Source organism: Dasypus novemcinctus, chromosome 27, assembly GCF_030445035.2.
Source record: "Dasypus novemcinctus isolate mDasNov1 chromosome 27, mDasNov1.1.hap2, whole genome shotgun sequence".
NCBI classification, from domain to species: domain Eukaryota; kingdom Metazoa; phylum Chordata; class Mammalia; order Cingulata; family Dasypodidae; genus Dasypus; species Dasypus novemcinctus.
Window position 1 is genome coordinate 9,228,410 of NC_080699.1, and position 27,285 is coordinate 9,255,694.

Sequence of the window (27,285 nt, forward strand, 5' to 3'; positions counted from 1 at the left end):
GGAAAATTGGGATCACTGGGGCAAATCAGAGAAATAGCAAAGCATGCACTATTCCCTGATCTATTATTCCACAAATAGGTATGCTTGGCCTGGCAGTAATGAATATGGTATGAAAAGAACTACAGTACTCTTCGTAACCTTGTACATATTTATGTGGCTCAAGGGCAGGGAATGTTTAGGCTGCTGTGTAACTGCAGAAGCTTTCTAATCAAGAAAGTGATTTTGGTACAAGAGGTTGCCTCCTGGAGCTCGGTTTCTGGTCTCAGACTGTTCTGAGTTAGCTTCTTGCTATGTTATCAGAAAGGGGGAAGAAATGAACCATAAGAGCCACCTGGATTCGACTGTCTTCAATCTATATTTTGGCCCTTGAGGACTCATTAAATAGAAATCTCCATGAACTTTGGATCAGTGTTAGGTTTTAGCAGTATCTGTTGCATTGTCTAGGATGGGTGTTAACAAGGTCCCCTGAAGTTGGATCTGGTAAAGAGTTGTGGGTTAGTTCGTATGATGCAAGGCTTTTTGGGTCAGTTTGTTCATTTCAGAATTAGGAAAGGAGAGTTAATCACTGCCCTCTCTTACTTTCCTCACCTGCTTCCCAGGGTTGCATATGTTCATGCCACAATAATTGAAATGTTTTTTCTTGTGAATATACTCCAGATTTCCCTTTTCTGGACTGATAAGTTCTTCATAAATTTCCTTTTTGTCATCATATGTCCTCTGGGAACAGAGGAGGGTAGTTCTAGGACCACATAAAACAAAGCCTATATCCTAGTTCACGTACATCTTGGTGTCCTCAAGGTTAGCAATATGAACTATCTACTGAAGTCAAAGCAGACACAAATAATACTTTTCCTCCTCAAATTTATACTATTCAGAAATCTCCTCAGATGTGTATTGATCAAAAAAGAAGAGCAAGGTACAGTTCCTCCTTAAATTCTCATTGTTTTTTCCTTCTGTTTTTAGTTTCTTGTGTGCCTATGAAACTCAGTCAAGGCAGAGGGTAGGTATGACAGTTTGCAGTTTGTAAATAGTTGAAGATAGCTGTACCAGCCAGCCATGTAGAAGTTGTTGAGTGAGAGGGGTGTACTTGGCAGATAGTTCAAATATTGCTAACAAGAGTTGTCAAAGAATGTCACATTGGTCATTCCAGTCCATTATGGTTATCTTATTTCCATGTTGATTTGAGTATGGATCTAGGGGTTAGAGTACAGGTATGCTGGCTGAACATTCTGTTGGCTCTTTTAGTCCAGGTGCTTCTCTTTAGATAGCTTCTTATAGTATAGTTTTCCAACATAAATACTGAGTTTATGAGTAATTGTCATATCTATTTCCAGAGTGTGGTTCTCCATATAGGTGTGTCTTTGATTATGTCTGAGTAGCCCAATGGCCTGAACACACAGACCAGAGGTTCTCAACTGGGGCAGTTTTGTCCCCCAGGGAACATGTCTTAGAACACTTTTGGTTGTCACATTTGGGGATAGGGGTGGTAAGCCAGTTACATCCTAAAATGTACAACACAAATAATTTTCCATCCTATATTGTCCATAGTGCCGAGATCAAGAACCTTGAGCTAGACCACTAGTTCTGCCCATGAGTCTCAGAACAGATCTATTCAGTTAGTCTTGGGGTAGCATGCTTTATAGTTAAGTGCACTGCTTGATGTCAGTCCATTGTGCAGAATGTTCAGTGCTATATATAGACTGTCAGAAATTCTGCCTGTGGATAGCGTATGGTTGTAGCAATCCATCAGATTTGCTCATCTGTGAGATTATTTGTAGATGTTTGTTTTTCTGTGCATTGAGGATATAGGGACCTAAATGCTTGAGTTGCAACTACTTGGATTGCTTCCCAAATGGCTTCTTGCAGGAGCTGCTATTAAAACTTAGTCACATATTTGCTTACCTGATAATGAAGCTTTAGTGGATTATGCTGCTTTCTTTGTATTCGGTGTTTGGCAGTTTATCCTTAATGGGTTGTGGGGTGTCTCTTCAGGCTATGTCTGTTTTGGAAGTTTGGGTAGCAGGGTCTTAGATTTTGTCTTCATTAAGACCCATTCATCTTGACTCAGCTATGCTTCAGTAGTATGCAATTCAATACAAGCTGTTTTCTCAACAGAGACTATTAACCAACATGTTATCAATATAATGGAATGTTTGGACTTAGGGAGTTCACATCGTACTTAGACTTGTTCAACTCTGATAATAAACATATTTTGAGGAGTTTGGATCTGTAAAGGTGCACTGAATATGATAGATGAACTGATTTTGGTCTTTTACTTTGAGAAAGGTAAAGAATCATTTGTAATCATTACCAACATCCAAGGCTGCATACCAAGTATCAGATGTGGCAGCAATTTTATTTTCTATAATTGTCATGTCAGGCACTGTGGAAGCAATGGTGGCCACTTCCTGGTTCAACTCTCAGGGGTCATAGTAAACTTTCCAGCAGCATTGGCTTCCCAAATCCAGACAGTTATAATTGCATAGCACCCCTGCCTGGTATGAAAGACTTAGATTATTTTTCACTTTCTGACATGATATATTTCTTTTAATTGTAAATACTGGCAAGAGTTCGGTAACCATTATAGACTGATCTTGCCTATGTTTTCAGTCAATGATTGTGGAAGTAACCAAAGTCATCACAGTGAATGTATCCAACTAATATAGCCATACATCCAAACATCCCAAATATTCATATCTATTATATATCTTGACCAAAAAAACAAAACAAAACAAAAACAAATCAAACAAAACAAGACAAAATAAAGCAAAACACCCAAGCCGGATCTAAGTTCAAAAAGCAAGGGACCAAATTTTGTTCTTGACCCTGGTCATTCTGTCCCTGTATTTCTTAAAAGTATAGTACAGATTTTGTGTCTAGAAAGAAAAAGCAGTCAAAATTAATTCCATTAAGGATCATTTTCAATGCAAACTATTTTCTACAGTTAAAAATGTTAGATTTTATAGTTTGATATTTGATATTTTCTAAGAGTAGGATATGGATGCTAATAGTGAAGGCTCTTTTTAGAAAAGAAAGAATTTATTTTAAAATATTTTAAGCTTTTATATTAAAACAATAAATGCATGGGCTTCAAAATCAAATGTACAGAATGGCAGCAATATTCTGTTCCACCCCTCTTCACAATTACCTGCTCACCAAGGAAAACCTTTTGTTTTTGAGTTTTACCTTTGTTGTGAAATATAATGTATTGGGTAATATGCATTCAGAAAAGTACATAGATCTTAAGTGTACGGCTGATGAATTTTCACAAACTGAATTCACAGGTATACGTACAAAGATCAAGATATAGAATATGATCAGCACTGCAGAAGCCCTCTTTATTTATCCTCCTTCCTGCCAACAAGGATAACCACATTCCAGACTTAAAACTGCATAGATAGGTTTTGCTTGCTTCTGTACTCTACATAAATATGAAAGAAAAAGCAGCTTCTGACTGCTGTTGGCTGAGGACTGGCCTGGCTCTAACAACTTGGCTGTGTTCCTGTTAAATAATTTCTCAGAACACCTACATCAGACATGAGACGTCAGTTCAATCATGTCTGAACACAAAAAACAAAAACATTTTCCAAAGCACGGGAATAACCAATCTGCTCCCTCTCCAGCTAATATGAGCAACTGCAGCTGCTTTACCAATTGTAGCCTGAGTCTCACACCATTTATTCCACCTCCTAGATAAAAATTAAGATAACAATTATGGAATTTCCCCCTCTTTCTTATAACATTCCATCCCCAGCAATATCACATTTCCTGGAACCATCTTCAGATCATCTAAAAGTAGCCCAAACCCTGTAACTCATCTGTCTTAACAGCTTACTAAAACCGAGTACATTCCCCATGATATGCTATCTTTCATTGCAAAGAGCCAGAAAACCTGAGCTTTAAGCATTGCGTGTATTATGTTTTGTTTGTACTATATGTATATTTTTTATGTGTCAGCTTTGGTTAAATTGTATTTTTTTTAAGGGATTTGTCCATTTCATCCAAATTGTCAAATGTGTTTTTTAAATTATATTTTCTTTTTGTAACATCATTCCCTTTTTTCTGACATTGGTCATTTTTTCCCTCTGGCTCCTTCATCAATCTTGCTAGGTGTTTATCAGTTTTACTAATCTTTTCAAAATACCAACTTTTATTTTGTTGACTTCTCAACTGTATTTTAATTGTTTTTTCTTTATATTATTTCACTGTTATTATTTTCATTAATTTTAGTTTATTTTCTGGATTCTTAAGATGAAAATGTAAAATATTGATATTCAGTCTTTCCTTTTTCTTAATGCTCATCTATAAATTTCCCTCTATGCTCTACTTCAGGTTCATAGCACAGATTTTGATTTTTCCTGTGACTTATGACTTAGCATTATATTGTTTAGTTTCAAGCAGTTCTGACATTTTTTGCTTTATATGTTTAGAAGTTACGTTATTGACCAAAAACGTATTTGAAACTGTGATGTTTTCCTATTGAGTTATTCTCTTTGTCATTATGAAATGCCCTTCTTTATCTCTAGTAATGCTTTAAGCCTTAGAGTCTGAGAGTAGAATAGTTACACTGACTTTTTTTTAGTTAGCGTTTGCATGGTATATACTTTTCCGTTCTTTTACTTTAAGCCTTGCTTTTGTTTTTCTTTCTTTTCTTTTTTTTAAGTGTGTCTCTCATGAGCAGTATATAGTTTGGTTTTGCATTTTTATTTTTATTCACTATGGCAGTCTTAATATTTTAGTGCAATTTAATACAATTAACCTTACACAATAAATGATAGTTTACTAACAGACCTATTTGTATTCTGCCTCTTTTGGATCAAGTATTTTTTATTATTCTTTTAATGGTTACTTTGGAGAAAACAATGTACACCTAATTTTAATACAATTAAACTTTGCCACTTCCTCAATCCTGCAGTTTAACTCCGTATACCTGCTCCTTTCTTTGCACTGTTTTGTCATACATTGTCATGCTCCAATGATGATGTTATGATTATTGTTTTCCAAATCAACATTTCTGAACGTTTACCCTTTCAAGTGTTATTAAGTTCACCTAGCATTTCCATTATCTCCACATTCCCTTTGGGTTGTTTTTCTTCTGCCTGGAGGATTTATTTTAGTATTTCATTTATTGAAGTTTCTCTGGAAAAAAATAAGTTCTTTCAGTTTTTCCGAAAATGTCTTTTTCTTTCTTTTTTTGAAGCATTTTATTTTATTTTTGTCTTTATTTTTTTAATATTACATTAAAAAAATATGAGGTCCCCATATACCCCCCACCCCCTTCACCCCACTCCTCCCCCCATAACAACATTATTTTATTTTTTGCTTAGTCTAGAATCCTGGCTTAGCAGTTATTTCCTTTAGTACTTTAAGTTTTGTTCCATTGTATTCTGGCTTATATCATCCTGTTGAGAAATTACCTGTTAGTTTTTCTTGTTGCTCCTTTTTAAGTGATGTGTCATTATTCTCTGGAGGCTTTAAAAATGCTCTTATCATTAGTTTTCAGCTGCTTAACTGTGATGTGCTTAGGATTGGTTTTCTTAGCATATATCTTGCTTCTAGGGTTAGCTGAGTCATTCTAGTTAGGACTATTATACTGTGATTTAAAATTTGTATTTTCCTGATAATGGATAAAATTCAGTGTTTTTTTGATATTGCTTTTTGGCTATTTGTATATCCTCTATTATAACGTGCTCATTTCTTTTTACATGAGCTTATTTTTTTAAGTTAAAAAAATTAAAGCTATTCTGAAGCTCTCAAAAATCCTTGAATGTTTTTCTCAACCTTTGCAAAGTACCCTTAGATAATGTATGTTTTATATCTAAAACATCAATTCTTACTGAGTTTAAAATTTTAAGTTATGAATATAATTTCTGATAATTTCCTTGTATTTCTGTATGTTTTGTTACTATACCTTTTAAAAATTTTAGAATATACTCCTTTTGAGGTCAAAGCTTTATTTTTTTCTCGTTAATTTCTTTTCATGAATCAACCTATGTATGTTAGTTCCTATAATTCCTTTTTTGATATTAATATCAATGTTATTACTTAAATGTTGATAATGTCTGTATTCAATATTACACCTTAAATACTAGTACAATGATAAATTCTTTTAAACTGATGTATTTAGAAATAGAGAACAATATATAATTGAGTTTTTATTATTCATAATCAACCATTTCAGAGAGATCCAGAATATGAGACATTAACCGTACTGAATGTAAGTATATACCTTTGATGATTCAGCACTCCAGGATCGTCTGAATGAGTTTTGCTTATCCTTGCTTGCATAAATGCTGATGAATTGAACATGCTGATTAATAGTATATTGGATAGCCTAGCTTTTGCTATCCTTTGGGCTCTGTTAAAAAGTCTATAGTGTAAACTGTTTAGGAGTACTGGAAGCTGATTTTTTTCTTTTTCTTTTTGAGGTGTCAGAACTGGGGATTGAACCCAGGACCTTGTATGTAGGAAACCAGTGCTCAACTACTGAGCCACATTGGCTCCCCTGAGTTGATTTTCTCACTTTTTTGTTTGTTGTTGTTGTTGTTGTTTTTAGGAGGTACCAGGGACCAACCCCGGGACCTCCCATGTGGGAAGCAGACACTCAACCACTTGAGCCACATCTGCTCCCCAGGAAGATATTTTTTAATGTTGTGTAGCAAAATTAAAGAGAGTCAGACCAGCTAATTGTCTTTTTTCTTTTTTTTTAATTAGGACCACGTTATGTTGTACAAATAGGTGACAAAATTATTGACTACAATGAAGAATTTCGCCTTTTTTTGTCAACAAGAAACCCAAATCCTTTTATTCCACCTGATGCAGCTTCTATTGTTACTGAGGTTAACTTTACTACAACCAGAAGTGGATTACGAGGACAGGTATACACAGACAATTCTAATTTACCTTAGAAATCTTTTGTCGCTTCCTGTACTTGTTAGATATTTTGATTAGGAAGCAATTTTGTTGAACCAATTAACATTCAGACTGATGATTTTGAAAATATTCTTGCAAGTTAAAGTGAAGCATTTGGCCTTATTTGTCATTAGACTTGCACATTTGTTGCTTAATTTGTCATATGCTGCTGCTTTTAATATAACTTGAATTTTATAGCCAATTCCTATCATATATGGTAGAATTTGAGAAATGGCAAGCTCATAGAGATTAAGATCAGCTGCATTATTAATTGTGAAAATTGAAGTTTAATCGAGAAAATTGCATTAGTTGGCCTATTTAGCTAGTAGAGAGTGTTTGACTCTCCAAATTTTTTTCCACTATGACATCTGTATCTTAGCATTCAGTTTAACTGTGTATGGTTCATTACAGTTAAGAATTATTGCATGATTTCAAAATTATTTTTCATGTCTAGACTTTTATATACTTCACCATTCAATTTTTTCTTTTTTAAAGATATATTTGTAGTGTTTAAAATATCATACTGTTTTTTAACCCCTCTGACAATAGATTATTCCTCTTTTAATTTATACGAATGAAGTGTATTTGCTATAATTTTTACTTTATTGCAATTTTTAAAACTTTCCTTATGAAATATTTTTCTCTTACTCTACCACACTACTCACAGAGTATGGATTTTTATAAACAATGTTGTTTGATTGAATAATACTTCTTATAAATAAACCTGTGCAACATTCACTTAAAATTTAGCAGAATTAATTTGCAGTGTTATACTTTCTATCTAAAAGATCTCCTTAGTAATTACTGAATTTGGCTGTTTAGGTTATGCTTTAGCAAGAGCTAGTGAAGATGCTTATGCAGCAGAGTTTTGAATTAAATTTTGACATTTTATGCCAATGCCATTCCCTTTATTGAAGTACAAATATAAAAATATGATATAGCATTTTTTAGCAGCTTTATAATTTACATAGCATACAATTCACCCCACTTAAAGTGTACAATTCAGTGATATTTTAGAGGATTTGTTGGGTGATACGGTAACTCTGTGTTTAACATATTGCGGAACTGACAAACTGTTTTCCAAAGAGGCTGCATTATTTTACACTTCCACCGACAATGTACAGGACTTCAGTTTCTCCATATCCTTGCCAAACCTTATTTTCTTTAAATTTTAGCCATTCTAATGTGTGTGAAATGGTATCTTTGTTGTTTTGCTGATATAATAATTTAAGTATGATATCTTCTTATTTCTTAATGTGAATCCTTATCATTTACGTAAGACTATGGTTTCCCTAGTTTTGATATATTCTAGTTTTGAACTAAAAATGCATACATATGGATATATTAAGACATGCAATTTCTTATAGCTCTTCTGTAATATTTACAATTTTAGTGATTGAATTTAAATACTCATTTATCTCCTTTTTGTCAGACATAATTGTAAAAGTTTCTTGTGTTTTACTGGAAAGAATCAAATGATTTACATATTATCATAATATTTGCACTATTTAGTAAAAGTATAAGACTTGCTGGTGGGAATATTTTTAACCCTATCTGTAGAATACCATTGTCTTTTTAAGTTTAATTTTTTATTTTAAGCTACTGGCTTTAACCATCCAGCATGAAAAACCTGACTTAGAGGAACAGAAAACAAAATTATTACAACAGGAAGAAGATAAGAAAATACAGCTAGCCAAACTTGAAGAATCTCTTTTAGAGGTAAAATGTCATCATTAGGATTATTTCATATTATTTTTTTTCTTTAATGAATACAAATAACTTTTTATTAGTACCTTCAACTATTTTTGGTTATTTCAAATGCATATCAACATATATCTCAATTCAAAATTTAAACAAAAAAAAAGGTAGATATTTTTGGAATATAGAATCTTGTGGAGAATTGTTTGAGACAAACAATTAGCTAATAATTCTAATATTGAATTATCTTTTATATGGTCAGTATTTCAAGAAGCATTAAAAGGTAGACAGAATATTTGAAATTATGAGTTAATCTATGCCATTATTTCTTAGTTTTATCAGATTGATAAAATTAATACATATGCAGTGCTTTAACAATGATACAGTATCATATAATGATTTACCAAATTGTTTGATATTAGAAGGACATAAATGTTGAAATTCTTTTAAATGAGGTAAATTCCTAATAACATTACTAAACTAATGATAGTTAATATGGGCTCTTCAATTGATCATTTTTATAGGTATAATAATGTTCGTATTATTTTGTTAATTTTTTCCCTACAGACACTTGCTACATCTCAAGGCAATATTTTAGAAAATAAGGATTTGATTGAATCTCTGAATCAGACAAAAGCAAGCAGTGCACTTATTCAAGAGTCACTTAAAGAATCCTACAAACTCCAGATTTCCCTTGATCAAGTAATTATTTCTTCCTTTCTGATTTTATGTCATGTTTTCTGAACATTTATGTTAATATGATAAGAAAAATGGAGCCATTCCTTCAGGGGAAAGAAGATATCGGAAAAAGAAAGCTATTTGGAAGCACCAGAGGTTTGGGTCTGATTTTTATTATTAGAGAGAAAGAGTTAAAATTGGGGACATCAAAGATATGGTCAGCTGGTCGGTGTTCACTGCTGGGGTCTGCTGTTTTCTGGCATAGCTTTTCCATAAGGTAGAGCTATAGTTTTATACTGTTGTGTATTGAAAGTGAATGCTAGAGAACATCTTTACCATACTTGGAACTTTTCTTAGTGCAAGTAAAATACCTTAATGAGACAGGTTGTAAGTTTTTTTTTTCTTTAAAAACATTTTCTTCTGTACTCATCCTGGACCCCATAAGTGTGATAATCTGAACTATGCCTTAAAATTCTTTTAATTTTGTTCTTTTGATATTTCCTTCAGCAAAATTCCAACCCTGTATCAGTAAACATATCTTTTCCTCTCCTACAGTCTGGTGACTGAGCTTTTCTGGAGAAAATCATACAACCAGGCAAATTAATGTCACTATAATCCCAGGTTCCAGTCTGACCTGGATCCCTCACTGATAACCTTAAAATCTTTTCCATTCACCTCAGTGACTTTCCAATTTTTTTCCCGTATTCTTCAGCCTTTGATTGACGTCTAAACTTATTTATTATTAGTTTCTTCACTTAGGAAAGACCTCTGCTGGGATCATTTGGTAGAGAATGCCCGTCACCACATCTGCAAGGTTTAACTCTGGTTGAGAAGGTAAGATGATTGGACTGGATTGGAATCACCCTGCATTCTCTACTAGGGTTAAACTTTACAGTTGTCCTGATGACTGTCATTCTCTACCAAAAGGTTTCACAATTTTAGTGCTTTCTTTTTCTTAAGAGGTTGTTAAGTCACACATAATTTTACAAGTATTTATTATACTGGTGCTTTGATCAGAGTTCCATTCAGAACCTTGAGGCCATTTATCCTGTGATCCTCTCATTCCCTCATTCCCGTCATCCTCACCTGCAGATGGAATACACACTCCTGTGGTTATTGGCTCTTTGTGTGCATACCTTCCAGCAGTGCTCGGTGCGCACCTACCACTAGATCCCTGTGTGGGCATCTGTTACAGGCCTCTTCTCCTCCTCTAGTCCAGCCGTGTTCTTTTTTTTTTTTGAAGATGCAATTTTTAAAAAAATTTCTCTCCCCCCCCCACTTATCTGTTCTCTGTGTCTACTTTGCTGCGTGTTCTTCTTTGTCCGCTTCTGTTGTTGTCAGCGGCACAGGAATCTGTGTTTCTTTTTGTTGCGTCATCTTGTTGTGTCAGCTCTCTGTGTGGGCAGCGCCATTCCAGGGCAGGCTGCACTTTTGCGGTGGGCGGCTCTCCTTACGGGGTGCAATCCTTGCACGTGGGGCTCCCCTACGCAGGGACACCCCTGCGTGGCAGGGCACTCCTTGCACGCATCAGCACTGTGCATGGGCCAGCTCCACACGGGTCAAGGAGACCCAGGGTTGAACCACGGACCCCCCATGTGGTAGACGGATGACCTAACCACTGGGCCAAGTCCGCTTCCCAAGCGGCAGTGTTCTTGTTGGTACCAATCCCATACCCAAATTTCATAGCTGGAACTTTTTCTCTAATGCAATTTTGCCCTCTTGTATTACCTTAATTGATTCCCTTCCAAAATGTAAAATTGCAGCAGCTATTCTCTGATCACAGCTGTGCACCGTTCCATTGACCCTCTTAGGTCTGTTGACAAGTGCTCTTGGTACTCATTAAGACCAATCCATAAACTACGCCTAGCTCTGTCATTTGAGGCATAGACAAATATTTAAGTTATATTGACCTTGATTTCATATAAATAAGGAAGAAAAACTAGATTATACATTTCCTTTTAGTTATGAAATTCTATGATTCTCCATCTTCATTTTCGTATGTATGTGGACAGTACGGCAACTTATTGCTGGAGTTGTGCATAATGGCCTGTAGGTGGCAGTAGAGTTCCAATTCTAAGGCATTTTCTCCTCTCCCTGTGACCCGCAGGAGCGGGATGCCTACCTCCCTCTCGCTGAGAGTGCCAGCAAGATGTTCTTCATTATCTCTGACTTGTCCAAAATTAATAACATGTACCGTTTTAGTTTGGCTGCTTTTCTCCGACTTTTCCAACGAGCTCTGCAAAACAAACAGGTATGTTGTTGGTTACCCAGTGTTTGGGAGTAAGAGTGATCCCTTTGTTAGGGTGCTTGAAAAAAGTAATTTCCTGAGAAAACTTTTTTGCACAGAATTATGTTTTTACACCACATGTAACACTTTTAAACTATATTTAAAGAAACCAATTTGTTAATCACATTTTATATTAACAAAGTGTTTCAATATGACAGTCTTTCTAATGGAAATGATTTATGTTCTAAGTATAAACTAATAAGGGTTAGGTGATCATTAAAAAATCAGATAATTCAGAAAGGTTAAGGTAAGAAATTATCCACATAATCGCACCACCTAGGGAAAACTACATTTACTCTTTCATTGTGAATCTTTACTGTGTGAGGCTGTAATGTATTCCAAGTATTGCTCTAGATAATGGGGATATAACAGTCTATTAAACAGACAAAACTCTCTGCTTTATCAAGCTTTTATTCTTGTGGAGAAAAGAATATATTTAAAGGTTGACAAATTCTTTTAAACAAAAAGATATACTATGCTTTAAAAAGCTGTTAGTATATTGTGGGCAACATTCATGTCAATAAATATAAAACTACACCCTATTTTTCAGAGATTGCGAGTCTATACCTTACTTTAACCGGCTCCTAAGTGGACATTGTTCTGTTTATCTCTGCTGAGAATGATATTACCCCAAATTTAAAGCAACTGTTTTCTGCTGGTAATTTGGTCAGGGCACACTGTCCCTGTTCCACAATGCCTAGGGCCTCACTTGGGAGGACTTGAGAGTGGGGAATGAAAATCATCTGAAAACTCAGAAAACTGATTGACTTGCATGTCTAGAGCCTGGGTGGGAGGCCTCCACCACCAGGACTGCTGCCTGCAGCGCTCCCTCCCTCGGGGCCTCCCCTGAGGCTGGACCTCCTCACCACTTGGCCGCCTTGGGGTAATAGGAGCCCCTACATTACAGTCGGGGCGCCAAGCCTGTGTGTCTCAGTGGGCAAGGCAGACGCTAAATCACCTTTTATAACCTTTTCTAACCCGGCCTTGGTCATACAGTGTCACTTCTGCTGTATTCTGTTGACTGAAGCAGTCACAAACCTGCCCAGATTAGAGGGAAGAGAAAATGGGCATCTTGATGGAAGGAGTATCAAAGAATTTTTGGGCTATATTTTAAAACAGCTGTAGACATTTATGAATTTATCCAATGTTTATGCTTCTCCGCTTATTTCCTTAATCCTTAATTAAATTTATAGACTTGGATAGCTGGGGCAAAAAAAAAAAATGTACATTTTTAAGCATTTTCACAAATATTATCTAATAATTCTTCCAATAAATACTCATTGCAGACTTACTGTATGCCAGACATTGTTTTAGGAGCTTGGGTGTTTTGTAGTGTACAAAAAAGGAAAAAAAATTCCCTGTTTTCCTGGAGTGAACTATTTAATGTGTTTGTGAATGAATTGTTTTAGAAAACTTTCATTTAATTATAAATAGTGATTATAGTTTATTGATTTGCTTTCCACTGACACTTTTCCTTTGACGTTATTCTTATGGTCAAATTTGAAATAAAGTAGTACCTAATGAAGAGCTTGAACTTTGGGGTGGAATTGTTAGCAAAAATCTGTCTACTCAGTCACAGTAGATAAGAAAAGCATTTCTCCCTTTAAACAAATGATAGGTTTCAAGAGGGGAAAAAGGGTAGACAAGAATAAATAAATGTGGCTTTGGTCCTTAGTTTTTAAAAAAATATTTTTGAATTTTAAAATGTTAAATTTAGTCAAATCATTTGTCATATACTAGTAGAAGCAATTTTATACACATGCACACACAAACCCAGAATGGTATAAAGTCTGTGAGAGTTGGTTCATGATATATGAATAATCATATATCTGATTCCTTGTTTGTCAGTGGATAAAACTAGAGAGAGACATTTATGCTTGCTCATCATTTTTGCATTATAAATTAGCAAGTGCATTGTGGTAAGTTCATTTTACATCCTTTTTAATGTATGTCAAAATTACATGCTTTTGTGCATGACTGTTTTGTAAGTTCATAGCTTCTGTAATAAAACATTTTTAAAAAACCTAAAAAAAAATATGTACATGTTTTAAAAGTCATTGACCCAATAATCTGTGGTATGAGAACTGATAAATAGGGTAGAAGCTTTAAAAACTTGATAAGTACATTGGTCATTTTTTTATTTTTAGGAAAGCTAATCACTCTGTATCTCCTTAATGACAATAATTCTGTGGTAATATGACCACTGAATAATATTTACCTTTATGTGTGTATGTGTGTGCATTTGAATTTATTTTTATAAAAAGTCATGGGATTTAAAATATGTGGAGTAGAAAACTTGCTTTTTAGTGTTTTGAAAATCTATGGGGTCTTGTAGGTACCATATGCTCTTGAAATAGAGTGATTTTTAGTAGATCTGAACCAGATATAATCTTTATTAATAAAATAATATAATGGAAAAGCATTTGCCATGTGAACTGTGAACGATGAGCGCTCTTAATTAGAACGTTGTACTAACAAGGCCAGAGGCATGGGTTTTATGCAGCTAAATACCAGTTCATAATGTCTTACACCAGTTTCACAAATTTCACTGCTGATTCCTTGATGTATTTCTCTAAACCATTAGAATTATGTTACTGTTTTTTTCTCCTTGTTAGTTATAATAAGGAAGCAAGCAAATTTAGTCTAAATGTTGTTCCATAATTCAACTTTGCAAGGCACGTATTCTTCATATGCTCTCTGAAGTAAAACGTAAGGCTTATATCACCCTTAGGGAAAAGGCCAGTCTTTATAACCTTCCAATTGCACATTCTTACCCAAGCCATTTTAATTAATCAAAGAAAGGAACCATCACTGATACTTTATCAAATCATGGCATTTACTCTACTGTCCATTTTACAATGGAAGTACAAAGGGGAACCCACCTAAAGGTGTATATGAGTTTTTACAGCACCTGTTTCAAAGTTATTGTCCATCTTTATTCAACATGGAAGACATAGTTTCAGATTGTTTATGTTCTTATATTAAGGATGAGAAAAATCTAACTAGAGTATTTTGGTAATACTCTTTTGAGGCTGGATTGGTAACTATAAGTAATTTAAATAGCTTTAACCCAGATTGATGCAGATTGTATTTTTAATGCCAGCAGGAATGAAAGTGGTAAGATCAAATTCAACTCCTATTATAATATTGGAAAATTATTACATTATTGAAATCTTTAATTCCATACATTAAAGAAAAGTACATCAATTTTTAAAATTATATTATGGTACAGATTTAATGCACTTAATCTGTTAGTCCCTTGAATTTGACAGACAGATCCTTGTTCCAGAATCAGCTGTGAGTATGAGGAATCAGTGTGTAAGAGTAAATAAATTGTGGGATACTTTTTAAATGTTTGTCAGTTTCCCGATGGGTTTTTAATTTTCAATTGTAATCTATAGGATTCTGAAAATACAGAACAGAGAATCCAGTCTCTTATCAGCTCATTAAAACATATGGTATATGAATATATATGCCGTTGTCTATTTAAGGTAAGAAACTTATTTTTCAAGTATAAAATGCTACTTGATCCTTGATTTAATACAGAATTTACAATTAAAGTCATATAACTCTTCATCTATTGAAAAGGTTTTGAAATGGGCATTTCTGTTATTTTCCCAGAATATATTCATTACTAGCTAGCAGATCTTCCAATATGTGGGGATATGGTAGGGAGAAGAATGAGGAAGGGAAAGCAAATACTGGGTTCAGAGCAGACTTAGTGCAGAACATCCCAGTGAGCAGTCCCTGAAAGAAGGAACGCAGTGGATTATGTAGCACATTGTCTAGCCAGGGTTTTTCAGCCTTTATCCTGCATTTCTTTGTCGTAGGGGCTTTCTCTGCTTTGTAGAAGCTCTGTACTGATGCCAGTAGTAGCCTCCCACCCACCCAGCCAGTTGTGATGATGGAAATGTGCCTCTAGACATTGCCAAATGTCCCTGGGTAGGAGTGGAGAGCAAAACTGTACCCTATTCTTAGCCTTAGGAAGTAAACTAGTATCTGATACTGTGTTGTAAGAGAAATTTATCATATGAGTCTTCACATTATAAGTGCTCTAGAGGAATACAATGAAAAATATTTTAGAGATTTTTTAATATTATAGAAAACAGGTTTTTCACTTGAGGTTTTAAAAAAATATCAGTCTTTGGGTATAGTATAAGACACAGAGTACTGCTAAAGAATAGCTTTGTAAAGGCAATTAACTGAGAAATAGATTTATATGACTCAATTATATAGGCTTCATAGAAATCTTGCAACATATATAGTTAATATATTCTTTAGAATGGAAGTTATTTTTATGACTAGAGTTAGAATGTTTTTGTCAAGGATCTTGACTTGAGATAGAGACAAATCCTTCAGAATACCTTTCAGCAGTTTGGCAAGGGATCTTATGGGTAAGTCAAAGAAGTAAAATTGAGCATTTCTGTAGAATTCCTTTTTAAATTTTAAGAGAACTGTGGACTTCCATTTTTCTTTTTAAAGTCTTGTAGTTAACTATTAATAGAATTCTAAATATCACCTGTTTGGGCTTCAATTTTAACTTGTGTAAAATGAGGAATTATAAACAAATGATCTGAAAGCCCATAATCCAGAATATGATGATGACCTTCAAGTAGTAGAGTTCCATAAATTATAGATCTCATGATATCACTAGCATTTGTGTAATACATTCCCTCCTGCATTAATACATTGGAATTCTTTATTGCACAAACAGAACTTAAAAATATTCTCATAAAGAGTTTCAATCTTTATGGAAAAACCTTAAAAAATATTAAAGATCCATTTCACCCTCTCCTTCTACTTTTACTCCTTCATTAGAGTAAACCAGTTCATGGTTCATTGTGGTCCTTTCCCTCTCTCTTGATGTTCATATGTACAAATCTATAAATACAGTATTTCATTTTCCTTAGTATAGGTATTGTTCCATAGTTTCTCTTTTCTTGCACTATGTCTTGGAGCTCTTTCCCTGAGTATAAATATGTTAACCACCTTATTATTAGCGATCGCATGGTACCCCATAATATGGTTATATGCTACTTAATTTAGATTATTTGATTTAACTACTTTATTATTGGTGGATTGTAGATTTTTTTTTTTGCTATTATAAATAAGTATTCAATACTCAGATGAGTTAATTTATGAATGAAGTGTAGCGAAGTCTCTTTACTATTTTTTTTTTTCCTTAGTTAAGCAATGACTTTATTTTCTAAGTTCAAAGTCATATTTCGGCAACCAGGGCAGAGGTAGTGGATGATTCGTATTTCCAGCTGGGTGGGGCGACTTGCTCCGTCTTGTAATATCGAGCCAATTGGTGAATTCGGCTCTCAGTCAGAATCAGTGGGAATTTGGCAGCCTTATCCTTTCTCTTCCTCTCAGTGTGCTGTCGAACAGCAACAGCTTTCTTAATTAGATGGTAGCGATCTCAGGAGGAGCAGGAGCACGTCCTTCAGATTTAAGAATGCTCAAGATGGTATTGCCTGTCACAAAATGTACTTGTGCAATGCCATGCGTGTCTTTTGGGATCACACCTATTGGTGAAGGAATCAGGCCCTTGGCCAGTTTGTAGATTTGCTCCATCACGTCATTAGGCATTAGTTTCAGCCAGGAGGGGTCGCTGCAGCAACAGGCTAAGCCAACTGGGACAGGCCCTTCCCAGGAGCGTGGGGTGGCGGCGGTCAGGCCGCGAAAAAACCAGACCAAACAAAAACACTTTACCTTTTACAGATATATTTATGTTGTTCTTGGCGAGCGGTTCAGAGGCTTGATGGTCCTTAACATTTTAGTAAACAGTTAGAATTTGTCACTTTCTTGAATAGTACTTTTCTATTGTGAAAAGTTGAAAATCATAACAAAATTGCTCTGGTTTACAATTCTTAAGATATGTATTTTATTGATGATGGAATATCCATTTTGTAAAATTCATATTTCTGTATAAGTAATATTAAATCTGTATATTATAAATTAAATATTGCATAGAGTTTTACTGGTGAATAAGAATTCAGAAGGCCCATTAATCATAAAATAATGAGGTACCTCTCTCAAGATTTAAACTCTACAGCTTTACTTAATATGGAACCAATTTCTTATTTTAGTGAAAGCTTTTTGGGTTTTTAGTAATCTCTACAACATTAAAATTTGTACCAGAATTTCTCTCATGCTGATTTTGCTGTTGTGTTGGTGACAGCAGTATGATAACAATAGACTCTTGAAATAGAGACTACTTTATTAATATTTAGGTCACATTGAACTGAATTCAAGTAGACCTGAAATATAAAAATGATATGTTTTTTAGCAGAAAATGTAGACTTTTAGCAAACTAACCAAACAGAGAAAGCTATCTAGCAATTTCAACTGAGATTATCAGCTTATGTTATTCTTTTTCTTTCTTCAAAAAAAAAAAATCAAATTTTTATTTAAGTAGTCTAAGTATTTTAGACAATTATATAATATATAATAAGGAGTATATTAGTTTCCCCAAAATTCATGATAAAAAAATCTACATACAAGTTCCATATCATTTTTTCATTCTAGGTTATCATTTGAAATAGAAAGTATTAAAAGAAAATAATGAAATTTATTGGAGTGTTAAGTAGCTTCTAACTATGTTGGGTGAATGTACAGAAAAAGTTTGAAGGGCGAGGTAGGAGAGCATATTCTTAGTTTTCCCTTCCTCATAGTCATATTATCAGAAGGAAACTCAAATGGTATGGGAAGAATATCTGGTGGGGTAAAAAGAGAGGTTTTTTAATGCAGATTCCTGCTATGTGTCTGCCTGTCCAGTTTACTTTAGCTCCTACTCCACATGATTACTGGTTGAGGAGTAAAATTCAGATGGAATATTAGGTTTTAAAATAAAATATTAGTAACATCTCATGATGTTGTTTACCTTATAAATCACTTAATTTGGATTCTGATTTTTTTCCTATAAATTTTTTTATACTTAAAAAAGTTCTGTGATTGGGTGTGTCAGAATTTTACAATTAGTGGCTATTAGAGTAAATCGCGATAATTTAGAAAATTTTCTTTTTAGAGAGCCTTGAAACTTTCAGTAATATATATAACCCTTTAGTTTTGTGGAAGTACAATTTCATGTGCATAAAATTTTTCATTAAATGTAAAATTTAGCTTTAAGCATGAGTACAAGTTCATAAGTTCTCTGCCTATCAATTCCTTTGAGATTGAAGCAGGATTTTTGTTATAAGGTGACATCTACTTTATATTTTTCATTGAACATTTTTGAAAGTGTGGATATTTTGAGAAGAAAGAAGGAATGAATTACTTATACTTTCTACTGCTTCTTAGTCTCTTTAAGAATCATTGAGTTTACGGAATATTTTTAATGTTTTTTTTGTCTTTATTTTTTTAATGTACATTAAAAAAATATGACGTCCCCATATATACCCCACCCCCCTCACCCCACTCCTTCCCCCTTAACAACAACCTCTACTTACAGTCTACCAGGCACTGTGTTAAGGCCCTACGTGCACTGTTCGTTCTTAAAACAATCCTATTACACAGAGGAGAAAACAAGATTTTAGAGCTTGATAATAGTCTTTCTATAGGTTACTCACCATTAAAGGATGTTGGAACTGGAACTCAAACCCATTCTGTTTGATGCTGATGCCTTTTAAAAAAATCACAGTTATTTTGCCTCCTCTTCATGCTAATAGGATGTAGGTGAAACAGCAAGGCATTATATCTGGAAATGTGAATTGATCTCAATTATAAATCTGACTTTTAAGGTTCCCTCATTTCAGAATGTTCTCTCAGGAACTATAACAAATATATACTTCTAATACATGGTGTTAATAATAGGGTGGTTTGTGGGAAGAATACACCAACTATAAGCTGTAGACTATAGCTAACAGTAATATTATGACAATGTTATTTCTCATCATTTGTAACAAATGTGTCAAAACAATGTAAGATGTTGATGGTAGGGAAATATGGAATTCTGTATGGTATGTGTGATTGTTTTGTGAACTCACAACTTCTCATTTTGTGTTAATGGTGCTTTAATAGTTTCACTCTTTTTGAATACTTACTAGAGCATGTGTGAAGGAATGGTATGGGATGTGGGGCTGACTTAAACTACTCAGTGATCTAATCATTTTGTAATGTTTTTTTGTCTTTATTTAGCTAATCATGTAGGTGACCAGTTGAGATTTTGCTTACATATATCCCCTTGATATTAAAATATTTTCTAGCAGAACCCAAGTATATGGAAATAAACAAACATTCAATTAAAATGACCAAATTATCTGATCTGATAAGCAGTGTATATCAAGGATCTTAGAGATACCAAAATAAAATTAAACATTTGGTCAAGTTTTGATGTGACCTTTTTTTAAATAGTTTATTTTTTAAATAAGTATTCAAGCAATTCCTCAATTGATTTATTCATTCTTAGTTTACCTCAGTTTAGGTGGAATAGATGCTTGCTCCATCTGTCGTGATATTTTCCGTTTTATTGTCTTCTAGAATCATCAATTTTCTTCATTATAATATTATTATAAAGTACTTATGGCTAAAGGGACTGTTCACTACAGCTAGACAATCATGCAGCTAGCAAAAGGAGCTTTCTTCTACCAGCTGTAGCTTGGAAAATCATGGAAGAAGATCCTAGCTGAGCAGGCCATGTGGCACCCCTTGTAATGCGGTGTTTGGAGTGGTATAATATGATTGGCCCAGCTTTGATCATGTGCTTACGTCTAATGTCAGAAATATGTCCTGTGACCAGGAAGGGGGAGAGGAATAACCCCCATTACACATTTATTTGCCACATGTTGTGTGACTAATTTACCATCATTTTGAAATTTGTCCTCAAGTAATATGGCAATTAGTGTACTGACTCCAGTGGATAATCAGAGGATCAAAATGTGTCAAGAGCTTTCCTTCTCTCCATTAACCCTAGAAACTACATTATTCATCCTAAGTTCAAAGGAAGAAATGGCCAAATAAGTGTAGTCATACTGTGTGTGAGTTTGTGTGTATATATATATATATATATTTAAAGAATTAACTGTATCTTTAAACAGTGAAGACTTTGAAGTAATTTATTGTCTCATTTATCTTATTTCTTTACTTTACATTATGGTTTTACTATAATCATTTAAACTATCCATTAATTTATAAAACAATTACCTTAGTGGCTTGTCTAGCTAGTCATTGCCAAACTCTAACCTGAATGTCCTCTTGCCCAAGAACACTACACATCTTCTCAAAAGACATGTGTTGCTGTTTATAGCATTTTAGTTCCCACAATAGTTATTTCATATACCAAGGTAGTTGGTTGTAACAGTTTTTCACACACTTCAGTGGTAGCCAACTGCTTCTTCCATCTTTATATGTATATATCTATATTATTTCTCTCCGCCCTCCCCCATTGTCTGCTCTCTGTGTCTATTCTCTGTGTGTTCTTCTGTTTCTGCTTGCATTCTTATCAGTAGCACCAGGAATCTGTCTCCTCTTGTTGCGTCATCTTGCAGCGTCAGCTCTCCATGTGTGCAGCTTCACTCCTGGGCAGGCTGTGCTTTTTTCACACGGGGCAGCTCTCTTTGTGGGGTACACTCCTTGAGCGTGGGGATCCCCTATGCAGGGGACACCCCTGCATGGCACGACGCTATTTATGCCCATCAGCACTGTGTGTGGGCCAGCTCACCACATGGGTCAGGAGGCCCTGGGTTTGAACCCTGGACCTCCTATATGGTAGGCAGAAGCTCTATCAGTTGAGCCAAATCCACTTCCCCCATCTTTTTATATTTTGGATTTTAATTTTTAAAAAATCATTGACCATGTTAAAGTCTTGAATATGTGTTTACTTTTATTTATTCACTTAACTAATAGGTGCTTATTGAGCACTTGCTTATATATATTACATATATATCCAATATATTTCTTTTATAAAATAAATTATTCTTTTGTGCTTTATTATTTGAACCACTATATTTGACCAACAGAGGGTGATTTTTCTGCAGGCAAGAAATTGCTGGTAGTATTTACAGGAGGGTAATTTTTTTTTTACATCCTTTTTGCAGATATTGTGTCCTAATATCCTTATGTCCCTATATATCTGTAGGTTTATAATCACACAGATACAATACTCAATAGAAGGTATGTACAATATGGGAAATGCTAAATAAAAGGTATAAGTCAGAACTTGGTAGGAAGGACAGTACTTGAGTAGATTTTTTTTTACTTTAATAAACATTTACTTGTTTGATCACTTTATGAAAATGTTGTGAGCTTAATTTAGAAAATTTGCTTAATACACATAAGAAAAAGAAGAAAAAAATAACCTATGTCAAAAATCAATATATATATCACTGCTAAAATTTTTGGTATCCTTCCAGTTTTGTTTTTTGTGGATTCATATATGTATATGTTTAAGTATACATATTACCCCTGATTCCACAAAATAGGCTATGCTATTTTGAATATTATTCATGATAGACTTTTTCTATTAGACAAGTTGTGGGTTTATGAATAGATCATGCGTAAAATATAGGATTCCCATGTACCACTGTATTATTAACATCTTGGTATAGTATATTTGTTACAATTGATGAAAGCATGTTTTTATCATTGTACTTTTAGTTGTAGTATATGGTATAACTTAGATTTCACTGTGTTGTGCAGATTCATTAATTTTTTTTTTGTATGTCTTATTTTGTTTTAATTTCCCTTTTTACCTTTGTAGTTATTCTTTTTTTTTATGATTTATTTATTTCCTTCCCCTCCGCCCCCCCACCCTCTGTTTGTCTGTTCTCTGTGTCTATTTGCATCTTCTTCTTTGTCCACTTCTGTTGTTGTCAGCGGCATGGGAATCTGTGTTTCTTTTTGTTGCATCATCTTGTTGTGTCAGCTCTCCGTGTGTGTGGCACCATTCCTGGGCAGGCTGCACTTTCTTTCACGCTGGGCGGCTCTCCTTATGGAGCGCACTCCTTGCGCGTGGGGCTCCCCTACATGGGGGACACCCCTGCGTGGCAGGGCACTCCTTGTGTGCATCAGCACTGCGCATGGGCCAGCTCCACATGGATCAAGGAGGCCCGGGGTTTGAACCCCGGACCTCCCATGTGGTAGACAGACATCCTAACCACTGGGCCAAGTCTGCCACCAGAATCATTAATTTAAAAAAAAAATTTTTATTCTAGTAACATATGTAAAATCTAAAACTTCCTCTTAAGTACATTCTAATGTACAATTCAGTACATTCATGATATTGTGTACCATCATCACCATTCACTGCAAAACATTTCCTTCATCCCAAATAGAAACTCTGTACATTTTAAGCCTTAATTCCTTACCCCCACCTAATTCCTTAGTAAACCTATATTCTATATTCTGACTCTGAGTGTGCTTATTCTAATTACTTCATATCAGTGAAATCATGTAATATTTGTCCTTTCGTTTCTGGCTTATTTCACTCAACATAACATCTTCAGAGGTCATCCATGTTGTTGCATGTGTCAGAACATTAATCTTTTATATGGTTGAATGATATTCCATTCCATGTTATTGTAATTGTGTAGATATACCTCATTTTGTTTATCAATTCATGAGTTGATGGACACATATGTTGCTTTTATCTTTTGGCAATTGTGAATAATGCCTCTATGATAATCAGTGTGCTTATTCTGTTCAAGTTCCAGCTTTCAGTTCTTTTGGATATATACCTAGTAGTGGGATTGCCAGGTCATATGGTAATTCTATATTTAATTTTCTGAAGGACTGCCAAACTGTCTTCCACAACAGCTTCACCATTTTACATTCCTACCATCAATAAATGTGTGTTCCTATTTCTCCACATCCTCTCCAACATATAATTTTTTTTTTTTTAGTAATAACACTTCTAGTGGGTGTGAAATGGCATCACATTGTCATTTTGATTTGCATTTCCCTAAGAGCTAATGATGTTGAGCGTTTTTTCATATGCTTTTTGGCCACTTATATCTTCTGTGGAGAAATGTTTATTCAGGTCTTTTGCCCATTTTTTAACTGAGTTGTTTGTCTATTTATTGTTAAGTTGAAGGATTTCTTTATATATTCTGTGTACTAAACCCTTATAGGATATGTGGTTTCTAAATATCTTCTCCCATTGCATAGGTTGTCATTTTACATTTCATGATACTGTCCTTTGAGGCACAAAGGTTTTCATTTTGATGAGGTCCTATTTCTCTTTTTTTTCCTTTTGTTGCTTGTGCTTTGAGTGTAAAGTCTAAGAAACCATTGCCTAACACAAGATGCTGATGCTGTTTCCTTATGCTTTCTTGTAGGAGTTTCATAGTTCTAGCATTTATGTTACAGTCTTTGATCCATTTTGAGTTGATTTTTATATGTGGCGTGAGGTAGGTTCTACCTTCACATGTGGCTATCTAGTTTTCCCAGCACTGTTCATTGAAGACTTTCTTTCCAAATTGATTCATCTTTGCCCCCTTGTCAAAAATTAGTTGACCATAAATGTGAGTTTTTGTTTTTTGAACTCTCATTTCAATCCCACTGGTCCCTTTGTGTGTCCTTGTGCCAGTATTATGCTGGTTTGATCACTGTAGGTTTATTAAAATGTTTTAAGATTAGGAGTTGTGAGTCTCCAACTTCCTTCTTTTTCTTGATTGCCTTAGCTATTTGGGGCCTCTTACCCTTCACTATAAATTTGATGATAGACTTTTCCATTTCTGCAAAAAAGGTTGTTGGAGTTTTGTTTGGGATTGCATTGAATCTGTAAATCACTTTGGGTGGAAGTGACATCTTAACAGTATTTAGTCTTCCAGGCCATTTATTTAGTTCTCCTTTGATTTATTGTAGCAATATTTTGTAGTTTTCTTTGTATGCATGCTTTACACCATTGGTTAGATTTATTCCAAGATATTTCATTCTTTTAGTTGGCTATTATAAATGGAATTGTTTTCTTGATTTTGTCTTCCAGTTGCTCATTGCTTGTGTATAGAAACATTACTGATTTTTGCATGTCAATTTTGTACTCTGCCACTTTGTTGAATTTATTTATTAGCTTTAATATCTTTGTTAGGGATTTTTCAGGATTTTCTCTAAATAGGATCATGTCATCTGCAAATAGAGCAATTTCACTTTTTCCATTCCATTTGGATGCCTTTTATTTCTTGTTTTACTGTTTCCTTTCAATATTTCAATAATATTTCCACTCAGTGCTTTCTTATCTCCATGGTTTCTGATAAGAAATTGTTTATTAATCTAGGTGGGACTCACTTGTACATGACATGTTGCTTTTCTATTGCAGCTTTCAGAACCTCTGTTCATTCTTTGCATTAAACAGTTTGATCAGTATATGACAGGGCATTTTTTTTTCTTCATGTTTATTCTGTTTTTTTTTTTCTTTTCTTTTCTGTGCTTCTTGGATGTGTATATTCAAGTCTTTTGCTAAGTTTGAGAAGTTTTCTGTTATTATTTCTTTGAATATTTCTTCTACCCTTTTCTCTTTTTCTTCTCCTTCTGGGACTCCCATGTGTTTGTATCTGTATGCTTGATAGTGTCCCAGAGGCTCTTAATATATTTTCATTTTTGATCATTCTTTTTTCTTTCAGTTCCTCAGCCTGTCTCATTTCAAATGCCTTGTCTTTGAGTTCACTGATTCTTTCTTTTGCCAGCTCCAGTCTGCTCTTGAAACCCTCCTAGGTATTTTTTTTTTATCAATTATTCTGATCTTCAATTCCAGTAGTTTTGTTTGGTTCCTTTTTAAAATTTCTCTCTTTTTTGAGATTCTCATATTGTTCCCATATTTTCCTGATATCCTTTACTTCTTTCTTTGTAATTCCTTCATCTCCGTGAGCATACTGAAGATCACTTTTTAAGTCTTTTCTGGTATGTCCACAGCCTAATCTTCTTTATTGATGTTTTCTGGCTTTTTATTTTCTTCTTCTTACTTTAGATGGACCTTCATTTCCTGTTTTTCTGTCATGTACTCTTTGTTGCACACTGCATTTTAATATTTTAAAATGTTAATTATGGGATTTATTCCTTGAAATGTCTGTTTCTTGAGTTTGTATCCAGCTAGTGATATGAGTGTCAGGCACTAACACAATCAAGCAAACCTCATTATTAAACACCTTTCACTGGTTTTGCAAATTAACTTTGTATTGGCTTGTGTCTTCCATCAGAGTTCAGCCTTCGTATCAGGAAGATCAGCCAAAGGCAAATGCATACTTTTGTCTTTTTCTGGGCCTATGTCTTGTCCTGGTCTTTGCTTGATAGTGACCTTACGAGTTTCTCTGTGTACAGAAGTTTGTATGTGCCCTCTACTTTCCAGAAGACAGACTTTATCCATCTCCCAGCTGTTGCACTGCAGGACTTAAAGCAGTTAAACCTTTATGCCAGGCTCCTCACCTCAGTTGTTTCTTACACTGCTTTCATTTTCTCAGGTGGCTTTTGCCTGGAGTGCAAATTCTGGGAGGTGGGGGCATGCTGGAAGGGTGTTCCCAAGTCAGTCTTTCCCAGCCAGAACAAGGCCAAGGATCCACAAAGGGAGTGCTGCCTGACTCCATACTGCCCTGGTGAGATTATGAGGGAGAGGCCAGGAAGGCTTCCAGTAACCTCTTCACAGCTTCACAAAGCTGTGCTTTCTTGACTCAGCATCTGCCCAGCAAATGCAGTCCTTCAACTTAATCTCAGCACTGAGTAAGTGTATGGTATTTAAGTCTCTGATGCATTTGTCTGTGGCAGGTTGGAACAATGGCAGCCCTCAGAGCCAGGTTCCCAATGATCTGAAGCAGCTAATCAAAAACAGTGATCAGCAATTGGATCCCACCCCACACCCCACTGGATCTTCAAGAAGTAGATTTTTACCTTCTGTTCTGGCACTAGCAAGCTATACCAGTAGCTGGATCCCATTGCTCCCTGCCACTAAAGTGGGGGATGGGCAACAGAAACCACCATGTTAGAGAGCAGTTGCTTGGCATGTACTATAATTTGCCAGCCTCTTCCTTCCTCTCTTCCTTGGGTGTGCTGTGTTGTGTTCTATTGGTCTCTGAAGTTTTGAAATACTTCCTGCCTTTTAATAGTTGTCCCAGTGGAGGGACTGGTTCCTGGAACTTCCTACTCTGTCATCTTCCAACAATTCCCTATGATAGACTTTTTTTTTTAAAGGATGTACCAGGGAATGAATCCAGGACCTCATACATTGGAAGCAGGTGATCAACCATTGAGCTACATCCATTCCCCAAAAGAGTTGGGTTTTTGTTTGTTTGTTTTTAGGAGGCACTAGGGATCAAGCCTGAGACCTCATATATGGGAAACAGGTGCTCCGCCACTTGAGCTGCTTCTGCTCCCCTATGATAGATTTTTGAACATTTAGGTCGTTTCATTTTCCCCCCAAGATTGCAATAAATATCTTTACTTTTTCTCTAGATGTACTTACATGATCCTTTTACATAAATTTTCAGAAGTGAAATTACTCATTTAGTGGCATATAAAGTGTAAAAGGGTAAAATAAAATTTCTCTCCAAAAAAAGTTTGCATCAATTTCCTTCTCACCAGCAATACATGAGAGTTTTAATTCCTAGAGCCCTCATTAGCATGAGGAATTTTTTATAAAGCACTTGGATGTAAGATATTTCTTTTAAATTATTCAGCTTATTTTTTTAAATTATAAAAGTAATGCATGATCTTTGTAACAGTCAAATAACATATATATATGTTTATGTCTAGAGGAAAAAAGTCTCTGCTTCCTTTTCAGTCCC

At 34.8% G+C, this 27,285-nt stretch overlaps 1 protein-coding gene across 1 annotated transcript in view; it reads left to right on the plus strand.

Moving 5' to 3' along the window:
• The window catches only part of DYNC2H1 (dynein cytoplasmic 2 heavy chain 1), a 339,886-nt gene that overhangs the window by 141,840 nt on the left and 170,761 nt on the right, over positions 1-27,285 (plus strand). Inside the window, exons 66-70 of the mRNA XM_058289227.2 lie at positions 6,715-6,878; positions 8,512-8,631; positions 9,178-9,312; positions 11,396-11,539; positions 14,977-15,066. Coding sequence (XP_058145210.1) covers positions 6,715-6,878; positions 8,512-8,631; positions 9,178-9,312; positions 11,396-11,539; positions 14,977-15,066 — 653 coding nt within the window. The remainder of the gene's footprint in view (positions 1-6,714; positions 6,879-8,511; positions 8,632-9,177; positions 9,313-11,395; positions 11,540-14,976; positions 15,067-27,285) is intronic.